Source organism: Chiloscyllium plagiosum, unplaced genomic scaffold (assembly GCF_037043375.1).
Source record: "Chiloscyllium plagiosum isolate Xiang-an unplaced genomic scaffold, Cpla_swu_hap1 HiC_scaffold_35, whole genome shotgun sequence".
NCBI lineage: Eukaryota > Metazoa > Chordata > Chondrichthyes > Orectolobiformes > Hemiscylliidae > Chiloscyllium > Chiloscyllium plagiosum.
In genome coordinates, this window is record NW_028270173.1 from 5,723,157 (window position 1) to 5,737,736 (window position 14,580).

The 14,580-nt window shown below is 50.2% G+C and overlaps 1 protein-coding gene across 1 annotated transcript in view; it reads left to right on the forward strand.

Moving 5' to 3' along the window:
* LOC122546741 (suppressor APC domain-containing protein 2-like) overlaps positions 1-9,875 on the forward strand; it is a 61,526-nt gene extending 51,651 nt beyond the window's left edge. Inside the window, exons 6-7 of the mRNA XM_087979794.1 lie at positions 3,895-4,005; positions 9,363-9,875. Of these exons, the coding sequence (XP_087835920.1) occupies positions 3,895-4,005; positions 9,363-9,524 (273 nt within the window). The 3' untranslated portion in view covers positions 9,525-9,875. The remainder of the gene's footprint in view (positions 1-3,894; positions 4,006-9,362) is intronic.
* The last annotated feature ends 4,705 nt before the right edge of the window (positions 9,876-14,580 follow it).

Genomic DNA, 14,580 nt, shown 5'->3' on the forward strand with positions numbered 1-14,580 from the left:
ATGTTCTTACAAGGCGAAGCTAGATGGATTTTGGAACAATAAAGGACTTAAGCATAACGGTGAGAGGGTGCATAAGTGGTGCTGAGGCCTTGAATAGATCAGCCATGATCTCGTTGAATGGCGGAACAGGCTTGATGGGCCAAATGGCCCATTCCTGCTCCTGGTTCTTACGTTCTTTCAGAAATGACACCTTTACGTCACTTTCCCAAATTTACTCTCTGACCTTTTTATTGCGAAAATAAACTTAACAATCACAGAACAGAAACCAAAATCCATCTGCCCCTATTTTAAAAACCAAATGCCCAAATGATATAAAAGTCAACGTAATACACACATTTATCACGGTGTACGGCTCCGTTAGTGTATTTGTCACCGCCTGCTCTGGTGAAACGTACTCAGGTTTCAACTGAGCAGTCTCAGAGTTGAAAACTCTGTTGATGAAATCGATCTTCGAAAAGGTGGGGGTGATCACAAAGACCGTGGGTTTGTGGGTAAAACTAATCTGGTTGACATTCTTTTGGGAAGGAAATTTGTCCCTCCACCCCCCTATAGAGGACTCTGTCATTAGACTCAGGGGTCCTTAGAAACAGGAGCGAGAGCCCAACAAATTTACCTCCTCTCACGCCCCCAAAGCTCTCCCATTCAACACCATCCGGATTGTGGACTCTCCTAGGGCTACCGGGTTTAGACAGTGGAATGTTTTACTGTCATACAGCACAGAAACAGACTCTTCAGCCCAACCAGTCCATCCTGACCATATTGAATTCCAAACTGAACAAGTCCCACCTGCCTGCTCCTGGCCCGTATCTCATTGTCCGGCTGGGGGGGGTTTCTGTGATGATTGACATGTTGGCCGACCAATGGCAGGAGCTCGGGGGAGCAGGCCTTTGAAGATAGAAAGTCGTGTGATGACCGCTCCCAGATGATGTCCAACCAGACCCAATGGTACCCACCTCTAGCCTTGCCGGAACATTTTATTGCCAGATGGCCCAATCTTTAAAAGCGAGTCATTTCAATCTAAATTATTCTTTCTCTTCTGGGATGGCTGGAAGGCCAGTAATTGTTACCCATCCCTGACTGCCATGTGAACAGGAGGAATGCAAAGATGTCTCAGAGGGCGGCAAAGAGGCGACCCCCATTGCTGTAGGTCTGGAGTCACGTGTAGGCCAAACTGGGTAAGAAGGTCAGATTTCCCTCCCTCCAGAAAATAAACAAACCCAATATTTCTTTTTTTCCATTTTATTTGTTTCCATTGCACGTCTGGATGTTTTTTTTAAACTGTCACCACCTTGCCAGTGTTCACCGTGAAAGATCCCACATTGTAAATATAAGAGGGGAGGGGAGGAAGGAGGGAGGGAACTAAATGAAAATGGAGTGCTCCCTCTCCAAGGACACCCGGGTGTGAGAGTCGCTGTGGAAGAGAGGCAAGCGGTTAGGAACTATCATTCCCCCTCCCCATTCCCCCCTCCACTCCCCATCCCTGCTGCCGGGATCTGTCGATAGCCATGCCCACAAGGAGCTAGTGTCCTCCAGATCCTGCCCAGACCTTCCCGGCACACAGGTAATTCCTCCTTCCGAATCACAGTGGGGAGTGGAAGATTTCCTCTCTCTGTCCACAGACTGCAGCAGTTAAAGAAGGTAGCCCACCACCATCTTCTTAAGGAGCAACTATGGGCGGGGCGATAAATGCTGGGGGATAGACCCGTCTGCCCGTGACCAGGTGTATCTACGCTACGCTCCGTCTGCAGGGGCGCTGAAGACGTTGTGCAGCTTGGCATCTTTTACCGTGTCCATCAGGGCTCTGGACGTGGCGTCCAGTTTACTGTCCCCCCCGCCGGATCGTCCATCTGCAACAATGATACAGTTGAAGTCTCCGGCCAGAATGACCAGCCTGGACGTAGCCAGCAACAGTGGAAGCTGCTGCAGGACGGCCAACCGTTCACTCTTACCCACTGGGGCGTACACATTAATCAGTCTCAGGGGAGCATTCCTGTGCATGACGTCGGTGACGAGGAGGTGCCCGCCCACCACCTCCTTAACCTCAGAGATGGTGAAGTTGCCTCCTCGCAACAGGATACCCAGGCCGGAGGCGCGGCTATCGTTGCCCCCCGACCAAACTGACGGCCCATGGGCCCACAACCTCGACCATCTCCTGTAGCTGCTGAGGTGTGGTATCCCACACTCCTGCAGGAACAGGACGTTGGCTTTAACGTTGGCCAGGAAGGCCATCGTAGAAACACATCGCGTAGCCGATTTGATGCTACGCACATTGATGTTGGCAACTCTTATCCCCATTTTAACAGTTTACAAGGTTAACAGTGTCCATTCGCTGCTGGTCTTGCCTCTCTGGGGTAGCTGTGTGCATTCCTGTGGTGACGGCAAACTGCTGGACCCTCTCAGGGCTGAGGTAGCTGTCCGGCTCCATGCTGCAGCCATTTCCCTGCTCTGGTGTCTTCGGGTCGGGCCCAGGGTCCGCATGGTCCAGTTCTCCATCTGACAGTCGGGCTGTCACAGGACCGTTGCTCCCAGTTACCTGGAGCTGTGGGTCGGTGGGTACCTCTTGGTTCTCACTGGGTGGGGGGAGGCCTTTACCCGTCCCCTCAGAGGCATTGTCTTTTCCTGCTTGGATGGTGCTGCCCTCCTTTTTCCCCGCGGCGCTCTGTCTCTTCCTCTGGTGACGACTCTCCTTGCGCCCGTCCTCACCGTCGGAAGAGCTGCCTGTGTCCTCTTCGTTTAGGTGTCGCTTCCCCCTTCGCTGGGTGGCTTTGGGAGGTTTCCTCTTCCTGCTTTTGACAGTAATCCAATCCTCTGCCTCCTTTGGTCCCTCCTCTTCCATTTCCTCTGTCTGTCCTGAAGGAGCTTGGATCGGCTGCTGCACCTCCCCGCTGTCTGCCGTCTGCTCCGCTACAGCCTGGCCTTCCTTCTGGGAGCCTCCAGACACCGTTCCCGTGCTGTTTTGTGGTACCTTGCTGGTCTTAGGCGGTCCACAGCTCATGTTGCCACCTCCGGCCATCTGTGCATAGGTGGCGGCCCCTCGTCTTGGGCAGGCCTTGTACATGTGGCCCGCCTCTCCGCACAGATTACAGTTCTTGGCCTCCTTACAGTCCTTGGTCGGGTGGCCTTCCTGTTTGCAGTTTCGGCAGACGGTCACCTTGCAATCCGCCGCCATGTGGCCTGACCTCCCGCAGGTTCGGCACACTTTCAGCTGCCCTGCGTATGTCAGGTAACCTCTGCTTCCTCCGATGGCAAAGCTGGAGGGTGGGTGGAGGATGTTCCCACTGGTATCGACCCTCAGGGTTACCCTGACCTGTCGTTTGCTGGTCCAGATCCCGAAAGGATCGACCACATCGGTACTCTCTCCCTCGACCTGGACGTATCTTCTCAAGAAGGTCAGGACATCTGCTGCTGGGACGTGAGCGTTGTACATCTGGATTGTTACAACCCGACTCCTCTGCGCAGGAAGCACACACAACGGGACCACCGACAAGATGGAGAACAGTGGCTCCCCTTCCTTCTCCTTGAAGACCTTCAGGAGCTGCTCACAATTCTTCACACTCCTGAAGGTCACATTGAAATAGCCTGCTGCAGGGAAATCCTGCAGACAGTACACGTCCGCGGATTCAAACCCGCAGCACTCCAGCAAAATCTTCTTCACAAACACCGTCCGATCGACCGTTGTGCGCTCCTCCACCTTCTTCACAGTCACCCTGAAAGTGTTGCACACGCCCGATGGCCCGAGCTGATCTGGAGCTCCCTGTGTGACAGACTGACTCTCCCGCACTAAAGGTCTCCATCTCCAGCCTTCGCAGTCACCCTTGGGCGAGGGTGCCTTCTGGGCTCTGACCCTTGCACCAGTGTTGAAAGCTCTGAGCCTCCACCCTTTCTCATCCACAGGTGCCATTCTCTGCCCCTCGGGTCGATGGCTTCAGATCTCCCCTTGGAGCAGAATCATTCCAACAACAGCCAATCAGCTCGCTGAAAGAACAGAACTACCTGTTGACCAAGGTAGGACCCGCTGGTGTTCATGGATATGCCTGACAGATGTGGATCAATGCGGGGTTATCCATGCTGGTAGCAAAAACAAGATGGCGGGTTATTATCTGAATGGCATTGGGAAAGAGTGGGTGGGCAGGGGGGAATGTGCAATGACACCTGGGTGTCCCTGTACCAGTCACTGAGGCTAAACATTGCAGGAACAGCAGGCGGTGAAGAAGGGAAATGGCCTTCCCAGCGAGACTGTTCATGTACAGAAGCAGGGACGTCTTGCTGTAATTATGCAGGGCCTTGGTGAGACCACCCTGGGAGTACTGTGTGTGCTGTTTGGATCTCCATAAGTGAGGGAGGATAATGGAGGAGCAGGTATGTGGACAGGTTATGGAAAAAGATAAAGCAGTGTTGTTCTGAATATAAAAGCAGGGATGTACTTCTGAGGTTCTGTACACCACATTTGGAGCATTGTACGCAGTTTTGGATCCCATATCTCAGGAAGGATACATTGCCCTTGGAGCAGGTTCAGAGGAGTTTCACGAGAATGATCCCAGGAATGAAAATCTTAACACATGAGGAATGTTTGAGGACTCTGGGTTTAGAAGGATGAGGGGATTCTAATTGAAACGTACAGAATACTGAATGGCCTGGACAGAGTGGATGTTGGGAAGATGTTTCTATTGGGAGGAGAGACTAGGACCCAAGGGCACAGCCTTAGAGTAAAGGGAAGGCCTTTTAGAACAGAGATAAGGAGAAACTTCTTCAGCCAGAGAGTGGGGCATCAATGGGATTCACTGCCACAGCAGGCTGTGGGGGCCAGGTCATTGGGTATATTTAAGACTGAGATAGATAGGTTCTTGGGTATCAAGGGAATCGAGGTTTACAGGGAGAAAGCGGGAGAATGGGGTTGAGAAACTTATCAGCTCCTATGTCGTATGATCTGGGTGATTTTAACTTCTCTGATATTGACTGGGACTCCCTTAGTGCCAGGGGCTTGAATGGGTGGGGGTGGAGTTTGCTGAGTGTGTCCAGGACGGGCTCTTGAAGCAATATGCAAATAGTCCAACTAGGGAAGGGGTAATACTACACCTGGTATGGAGGAATGAGCCAGGCCAAGTTATCAAAGTATCAGTGGAGGAGCACTTAGGGAGCAGTGACCATAATTCTGTGAGTTTTAAGTGGCTTATGGATGAGGGTAAGAGTAGTCCTCAGGTGAAAGAATGAAATTGGGGAAGGTTAACTACCACAGTTTTTGGCAGGAACTGGGGAATGTGGATTGGGGCCAGCTGTTTGAGGGTGAATCCATATCTGGCATGTGGGAATATTTTAAAGGCCAGTTGATTAGCATGTTCCTGTGTAAATGAAGGATATGGATGACAAGACTTGGGAGCTTTGGATGACAAGAGAAATTGAGAGCTTAGTCAAAAAGGGAAAGAAGATATATGTAAGCTTTAGGAAACTGAAGACAGAGGGATCCCTTGATGAAGACAAAGTTAGCAGGAAAGAATTTGAACAAGGAATTAGGATGCTAAAAGGGTCCACGAAATGTCTTTGGCAAACAGGATTAAGGTAAATCCAAGGCGGTTTATACATATTTCAGGAGGAAGAGGGTAGAGAGGGACAGGGTAGGTTCACACAGACAGAGGGACCTAAGCATACAGTCCACAGTTCCCTGAAACACAGGTGGATAAGGTGGTCCATAAGATGCGTGGCAAGCTTGTCTTCATCAGTCAGGACATGGAGTATAAAAATTGGCAAGTCACGTTGCAGCTGTTCGGAGGGCTTTAGTCAGGCCACCTTTGGGAACATTGTGTACAGTTCTGGTTGCCACACTACCAGAAGGATGTGGAGGCTTTGGAACATGTATGGAAACAGTTTGCCAGGATGTTGCCTGGTTTGGAGGGGATTAGCTATGAGAAGAGATTGGGCAAACTTGGTTTGTATTCACTTGAATGTCGAAGGGTGAGGGGCAGTCTGATAGAAGTTTCCAAAATTATGAGAGACATGGGTAAGAATGGATAGTTGGGGTCTTTTTCCCAGGATAGAATGATAGAATGGATAGCTGGAGTCTTTTTCCCAGGATAGAATGGTAGAATGGATAGTTGGGGTCTTTTTCCCAGGATAGAATGATAGAATGGATAGTTGGAGTCTTTTTCCCAGGATAGAATGATAGAATGGATAGTTGGAGTCTTTTTTCCCAGGATAGAATGATAGAATGGATAGTTGGGGTCTTTTTCCCAGGATAGAATGATAGAATGGATAGCTGGAGTCTTTTGCCCAGGATAGAATGATAGAATGGATAGCTGGAGTCTTTTGCCCAGGATAGAATGATAGAATGGATAGTTGGGGTCTTTTTCCCAGGATAGAATGATAGAATGGATAGCTGGAGTCTTTTTCCCAGGATAGAATGGTAGAATGGATAGATGGAGTCTTTTTCCCAGGATAGAATGATAGAATGGATAGTTGGAGTCTTTTTCCCAGGATAGAATGATAGAATGGATAGTTGGAGTCTTTGTCCCAGGATAGAATGGATAGTTGGGGTCTTTTTCCAAGGATAGAATGATAGAATGGATAGCTGGGGTCTGTTTCCCAGGATAGAATGATAGAATGGATAGTTGGGGTCTTTTTCCCAGGATAGAATGATAGAATGGATAGTTGGAGTCTTTTTCCCAGGATAGAATGATAGAATGGATAGTTGGAATCTTTTTCCCAGGATAGAATGATAGAATGGATAGCTGGGGTCTGTTTCCCATGATAGAATGATAGAATGGATAGCTGGGGTTTGTTTCCCAGGATAGAATGATAGAATGGATAGTTGGAGTCTTTTTCCCAGGATAGAATGATAGAATGGATAGTTGGAGTCTTTTTTCCCAGGATAGAATGATAGAATGGATAGTTGGGGTCTGTTTCCCAGGATAGAATGATAGAATGGATAGTTGGAGTCTTTTTCCCAGGATAGAATGATAGAATGGATAGTTGGAATCTTTCATTCTATCATTCTATCATTCTATCATTCTATCCTGGGATAGTTGGAGTCTTTTTTCCCAGGATAGAATGATAGAATGGATAGTTGGGGTCTTTTTCCCTGGATAGAATGATAGAATGGATAGCTGGGGTCTGTTTCCCAGGATAGAATGATAGAATGGATAGTTGGGGTCTTTTTCCCAGGATAGAATGATAGAATGGATAGTTGGAGTCTTTTTCCCAGGATAGAATGATAGAATGGATAGTTGGGGTCTTTTTCCCAGGATAGAATGATAGAATGGATAGTTGGGGTCTTTTTCCCAGGATAGAATGATAGAATGGATAGTTGGAGTCTTTTTCCCAGGATAGAATGATAGAATGGATAGTTGGAATCTTTTTCCCAGGATAGAATGATAGAATGGATAGTTGGGGTCTTTTTCCCAGGATAGAATGATAGAATGGATAGTTGGGGACTGTTTCCCAGGATAGAATGATAGAATGGATAGTTGGAGTCTTTTTCCCAGGATAGAATGATAGAATGGATAGCTGGGGTCTTTTTCCCAGGATAGAATGATAGAATGGATAGTTGGGGTCTGTTTCCCAGGATAGAATGATAGAATGGATAGTTGGGGTCTGTTTCCCAGGATAGAATGATAGAATGGATAGTTGGGGTCTGTTTCCCAGGATAGAATGATAGAATGGATAGCTGGGGTCTTTTTCCCAGGATAGAATGATAGAATGGATAGCTGGGGTCTTTTTCCCAGGATAAAATGATAGAATGGATAGTTGGGGTCTTTTTCCCAGGATAGAATGATAGAATGGATAGTTGGGGTCTTTTTCCCAGGATAGAATGATAGAATGGATAGTTGGGTCTTTTAGAAATGACAATGGGTAGGGGTCATAGGTTTAAGGTGAGAGGGGGTAAGTCTGAAGGAGATGTGGGAGGTGAGGTTTTTTTACACAGAGGGTGGTAGGTGACTGGAATGTGCTACCAGAGGAGGTGGTGGAGGGGCTGATACAATAGCAACGTTTAAACGGCATTTGGACAGATACATGACTAGGCAGGGAATAGAGGGATTATGGACTACACAGAGTCAAAAGGTTTTTAGTTTCGGAACGCATCGTGTCGGTGTCATCTGGGTGGGCCGAAGGGCCTGTTCCTGTGCTGTACTGTTCTTTATTATTAGTATAAAAGTTCAGAAAAGATTTCCAAGGATATTGCCAGGGTTGGAGGGTTTGAGTTACAGGGAGAGGCTGCATAGGCTGGGGCTGTTTTCCCTCGAGCGTCAGAGGCTGAGGGGTGATCTCGCAGAAGTTTATAACATTATGAGGGGCATAGATAGGATAAATAGACAAGGTCTTTCCCCCCTGGGGTGGGGGAGTCCAGAATTAGAGGGCATAGGTTTAGGGTGAGAGGGGAAAGAAATGAAAGGGACCTAAGGGGCAACATTTTCACACAGAGGGTGGTATGTGTATGGAATGAGCTGCCAGAGGATGTGGTGGAAGCTGGTACAATTACAACATTTAAGAGGCATTTGGATGGGTATATGAATAGGAAGGGTTTGGAGGGATATGGGCCAGGTGCAGGCAAATGGGACTAGATTAATTTAGGTCAGCATGGACGAGTTGGACCGAAGGGTCTGTTTCTGTACTGTACATCTCTATGACTCTATAAGACCATAAGAACTAGGAGCAGGAGTAGGCCATTTGGCCCCTCGAGCATGGTCCACCATTCGATAGGATCATGGCTGATCCCATACACCCTCAGACCACTGTCCTGCCCCATCCCCACAACCATAACAGGAGGGGGTTGGGCAAATACCTGCTGAAGCTGGGCTGACACTTGGACAATTGCTGTAAGAATTGCTCGCAGAACCGATCTTAAACATTGCACAAGGAGGAAGCTCCCTGACCCCAGCTCACCAGGAACTGAATCAGGAGAAAGGGGGCATTAGAGAGGAAACAGTGTCACCTGCAACATGAGGGGAGAGGGCTGATTGGTTGGGCCACGTTGGCATGGAGATGCAGCAGGAGCTGTTAGCTCAAACCAGGCACGTTGATTGGTCAGGGCATTGCCGCGGGATTGGCTGTCTCCATCGGCCTTTCCTCATTGAGAAAAGTGTAACCGGTGAACGTATTGTGTGGAGCTGCAGGGAGTAGGGTTCCATGCATTGATACATGAGAATTGTAAAGGTGATAACCTCACACTGTCTTCCAGGGTCCATCTCAGCACAGTCAGGATTGGCTAACAAATGTTGTCCAATTGCTGAAGCCCCATCTGATTTCAGACACTGTGTTTTCTCTGACTGTAGCATGTGACAGCAGTCCCTGCCCCCTGACAGCACCCCACTGTCTTCCTGTTTTAATGTGAAACAGCACACTGTTCATTCATGTCTGTATCTGGCCTACAGGAGCTGTCATCGAAGCGTGAACGAGTCACTACCTTAGAGCAGGAGAAAGCTTCTCTGGTCAAGCGGCTGATGGAGGATCGAGGAGCCCATGCCCAACTGACCCCGAGGACAGGGACGTCACGTAGCCCCCCCACCCTGTTCTTTTCCACACTGGGGAAGTGAAGAGGAGCCATGAATCTCCCCTGCAGACAGGACCACCCGAGGGTAACTCTGACACCAGTCGGAGGACAGTGCTCCAACACTCCAGCATCCCAGGAGGAACTGGCCAGGAGTTTGCTGTTTCCACTGCACACTCAGTTAGGATAATAGGTGAAAGACAGAGGCCCTTAATCAAGGACTGAACCATTGGGGTGAACCAAGTAACTTTGCTCTTTCAGAGAGAGAGCCAATGGATCATTGACGTTAACTCACAACTTTGCCCTGCGCGACGCCCCAGCGTGTCATACAATAACCTTTCTGTCTATTCATGGCTGCGATTATTTATTTCTCTATTTATATAAATTATTGCCAATGCTTTCTATGTGTGTCCCCACTTTGTCACACCCAACATTTCCCCCATGGGACTATCCCCACCCACAGGATACGGCGTTTGGAGAGGAAAGTTAGTTTGCTTTTTTTGTCTTTATATCTTAACGAATATTGTAAAAGTGCGTTCTACAGAACAGTTAAACAATTCTCCAGAAGGGTCAGAAGTCTCCAGGAACTGAAGATTAAACACACTACAGTACTGCAGGAAGAAAAGAGTTAAAGTCAACAGAGCTTTAAAAGGATTTTCTTATTTCCAATTTTATTTGAACATAGAAAGCTGAAGGAAAAATATGCTTTGAATCATTCACTTTAGTTCCACACTGGTAATATTACACACAGGCAAACTTCCAGCTGTAATGTGTCTCACAACTCATCTCCTGACTCCCCAAACATTATTTAAAAGAAATCTGCATGGGTATGTGATTAGAAGAGTGAGAGGGATATGGAGGGATATAGAGAACAGATGCTGGAGATCAGAGTCAAGTGTGTGGTGTTGGAAAAGCACACCAGGTCAGGCAACATCCAAGGAGCAGGAGAATCGATGTTTCGGGCAAAAGCCCTTCATCAGGAACGAGGCTGGGAGCCTCGGGGCTGGAGAGATAAATGGGAGGGGGTGAGGCTGGGGGGGAAGGCAGCTGAGAGTGCAATAGGTGGATGGAGGTGGGGGTAAAGGTGATACGTCGGAGAGGAGGGTGGAGTGGTTAGGTGGGAAGGGTAATGGACAGGTCATGAGGGAGGTGCTGAGTTGGAAGGTTGGAACTGGGATAAGGCGGGAGGAGGGGAAATAAGGAAACTGGTGAAATCCATGTTGATGCCCTGGGGTTGGAGGGTGCCAAGGCAGACGATGAGGCGTTCTTCATCCTGGCATGGGGTGGTTAGGGAGTGGCAATGTAGGAGGCCCAGGACCTGCATGTCCTCAGCGGAGTGGGAGGTGGGAGTTGAAGTGTTCGGTCACAGGGCGGTGGGGTTGATTGCTGTGCTCTCTGAGATGTTCTCTGAAGCGTTCTGTGAGGAGGCGTCCAGTCTCCCCAGTGTAGAGGAGAATGTCTCAGGAGCAATGGATACAATAAAATGATATTGGTGGATGTGCAGGTAAAACATTGATGGATGTGGAAGGCTCCTTTGGGGCCTTGGATGGAGGTGAGGGGGGAGGTGTGAGCGCAGGTTTTACAATTCCTGCGGTGGCAGGGGAAGATGCCAGGAAGGGAGGGTGGGTTGTTGGGGGGTGTGGACCTGATCAGGTAGTCACGAAGGGAATGGTGTTTATGGAAAGTCGATAGGGGTGGGGAGGGAAATATATCCCTGGTAGTGGGGTCTGACTGGAGGTAGCGGAAATGGCAGAGGATGATGCAATGTATATGGAGGTTGGTGGGGTGGAAGGTGAGGACAAAGGGAGTTCTGTCTTGTTGTGTTTGGAGAGGCAACCAGACCGCACCACCAGGGATATGTTTCCCTCCCCACCCCTATCCGCTGTCCGGAAAGACCATTTCTCTGCGATTCTCTTGTCATGTCCACACCCCACACCAACTCACACTCCTGTACTGGCACCTTCCCCAGGGTGGGGTGGTTAGAGAGTGGTGATGGAGGAGCCCCAGGACCTGCAGGAAGTGCAAAACCTGGGCATCCTCCATCGCCACTCTGTAACCACCCATGCCAGGAGGAAGAATGCCTCATCTTCCTCCTTGGGTCCCTCCAACCCCAGGGCATCAATGTGGATTTCACTAGTTTCCTCATTTCCCCTCCCTCCACCTTACCCCAGTTCCAAATTTGCAACTGGGCATCTCCACCTGTCCACCTTCCTTCCCATCTATCCGCACCACCCTTCTCTCCGACCTATCAGCTTTAACCCTACTTTTATCCACCTATCACACTCTCAGCCACCTTCTCCCCCGCCTGCCCCCACAGCTCCACCCCCCTCCAATTTGTGTCTCCACCACCTTGGCTCACAAATCTCATTCCCGATGAAGGGCTTTGCCCTGAAACGTTGATTCTCCTGCTCCTCAGATGCTAGCTGACCTGCTGTGCTTTTCCAACACCACTTAGCATGGGCTAAGTGCTGGCAAATGGAACTAGATTTAATTTAGGATATTTGTTTGACATGGATGAGTTGGACCAAAGGGTCTGTTTCTATGCTGCGTGACTCTATGACTATGACTCTATAAAGCCCGCCAACAAGGCACAAGTCAGGAGGGTGAGGGAATACTCCCCACTTGCCACGGATGGGGGCAGCCCCAACAACACTCAAGAAGCTCAACACCATCCAGGGACAAAGCAGCCACCGCTTGATTGGCACCACATCCACAAACATCCCCTCCCTCCACCCCCTCCACCCCCCCCCCGACGCTCAGTAACAGCAGTGTGTACCATCTACAAGGTACCCTGCAGAAACTCCCCAAACATCCCCTCCCCCCCCCCCCCCCCCCCCGACGCTCAGTAACAGCAGTGTGTACCATCTACAAGGTACCCTGCAGAAACTCACCAAACATCTCCTCCCTCCACCCCCCGACGCTCAGTAACAGCAGTGTGTACCATCTACAAGGTACCCTGCAGAAACTCCCCAAACATACCCTCCGTCCACCCCCCGACGCACAGTAACAGCAGTGTGTACCATCTACAAGGTACCCTGCAGAAACTCACCAAACATCCCCTCCCTCCAACCCCCGACGCTCAGTAACAGCAGTGTGTACCATCTACAAGGTACCCTGCAGAAACTCACCAAACATCCCCTCCCTCCCCCCCGACGCTCAGTAACAGCAGTGTGTACCAGCTACAAGATACCCTGCAGAAACTCACCAAACATCCCCTCCCTCCACCCCCTGACACTCAGTAACAGCAGTGTGTACCATCTACAAGGTACCCTGCAGCAACTCACCAAACATCCCCTCCCTCCCTCCCCCGACGCTCAGTAACAGCAGTGTGTACCATCTACAAGGTACCCTGCAGAAACTCCCCAAACATCCCCTCCCTCCACCCCCCCCGACGCTCAGTAAGAGCAGTGTGTACCAGCTACAAGATACCCTGTAGAAACTCACCAAACATCCTCTCCCTCCACCCCCTGACGCTCAGTAACAGCAGTGTGTACCATCTACAAGGTACCCTGCAAAAACTCCCCAAACATCCCCTCCCTCCACCCCCCGACGCTCAGTAACAGCAGTGTGTACCATCTACAAGATACCCTGCAGAAACTCCCCAAACATCCCCTCCCTCCACCCCCTGACACTCAGTGACAGCAGTGTGTACCATCTACAAGATACCCTGCAGAAACACCCCAAACATCCCCTCCCTCCACCCCCCGACACTCAGTAACAGCAGTGTGTACCATCTACAAGATACCCTGCAGAAACTCCCCAAACATTCCCTCCCTCCACCCCCTGACACTCAGTGACAGCAGTGTGTACCATCTACAAGGTACCCTGCAGAAACTCCCCAAACATCCCCTCCCTCCACCCCCCGACGCTCAGTAACAGCAGTGTGTACCATCTACAAGGTACCCTGCAGAAACTCCCCAAACATCCCCTCCCTCTACCCCCCGACGCTCAGTAACAGCAGTGTGTACCATCTACAAGATACCCTGCAGAAACTCCCCAAACATCCCCTCCCTCCACCCCCCGACACTCAGTAACATCAGTGTGTACCATCTACAAGGTACCCTGCAGAAACTCCCCAAACATCCCCTCCCTCCACCCCCTGACACTCAGTAACAGCAGTGTGTACCATCTACAAGATACCCTGCAGAAACTCCCCAAACATCCCCTCCCTCCACCCCCTGACACTCAGTGACAGCAGTGTGTACCATCTACAAGGTACCCTGCAGACACTCCTCAAACATTCCCTCCCTCCACCCCCCGACGCTCAGTAACAGCAGTGTGTACCATCTACAAGGTACCCTGCAGAAACTCCCCAAACATCCCCTCCCTCTACCCCCCGACGCTCAGTAACAGCAGTGTGTACCATCTACAAGATACCCTGCAGAAACTCCCCAAACATCCCCTCCACCCACCCCCCGACGCTCAGTAACAGCAGTGTGTACCATCTACAAGATACCCTGCAGAAACTCCCCAAACATCCCCTCCCTCCACCCCCTGACACTCAGTAACAGCAGTGTGTACCATCTACAAGATACCCTGCAGAAACTCACCAAACATCCCCTCCCTCCACTCCCGACGCTCAGTAACAGCAGTGTGTACCAGCTACAAGATACCCTGCAGCAACTCACCAAACATCCCCTCCCTCCACCCCCCGACGCTCAGTAACAGCAGTGTGTACCATCTACAAGGTACCCTGCAGAAACTCACCAAACATCCCCTCCCTCCACCCCCCGACGCTCAGTAACAGCAGTGTGTACCATCTACAAGTTACCCTGCAGAAACTCCCCAAACATCCCCTCCCTCCACCCCCTGACGCTCAGTAACAGCAGTGTGTACCATCTACAAGGTACCCTGCAGCAACTCACCAAACATCCCCTCCCTCCCCCCCAACGCTCGGTAACAGCAGTGTGTACCAGCTACAAGGTACCCTGCAGAAACTCACCAAACATCCCCTCCCTCCACCCCCGACGCTCAGTAACACCAGTGTGTACTATCTACAAGATACCCTGCAGAAACTCCCCAAACATACCCTCCCTCCACCCCCGACGCTCAGTAACAGCAGTGTGTACCATCTACAAGGTACCCTGCAGAAACTCCCCAAA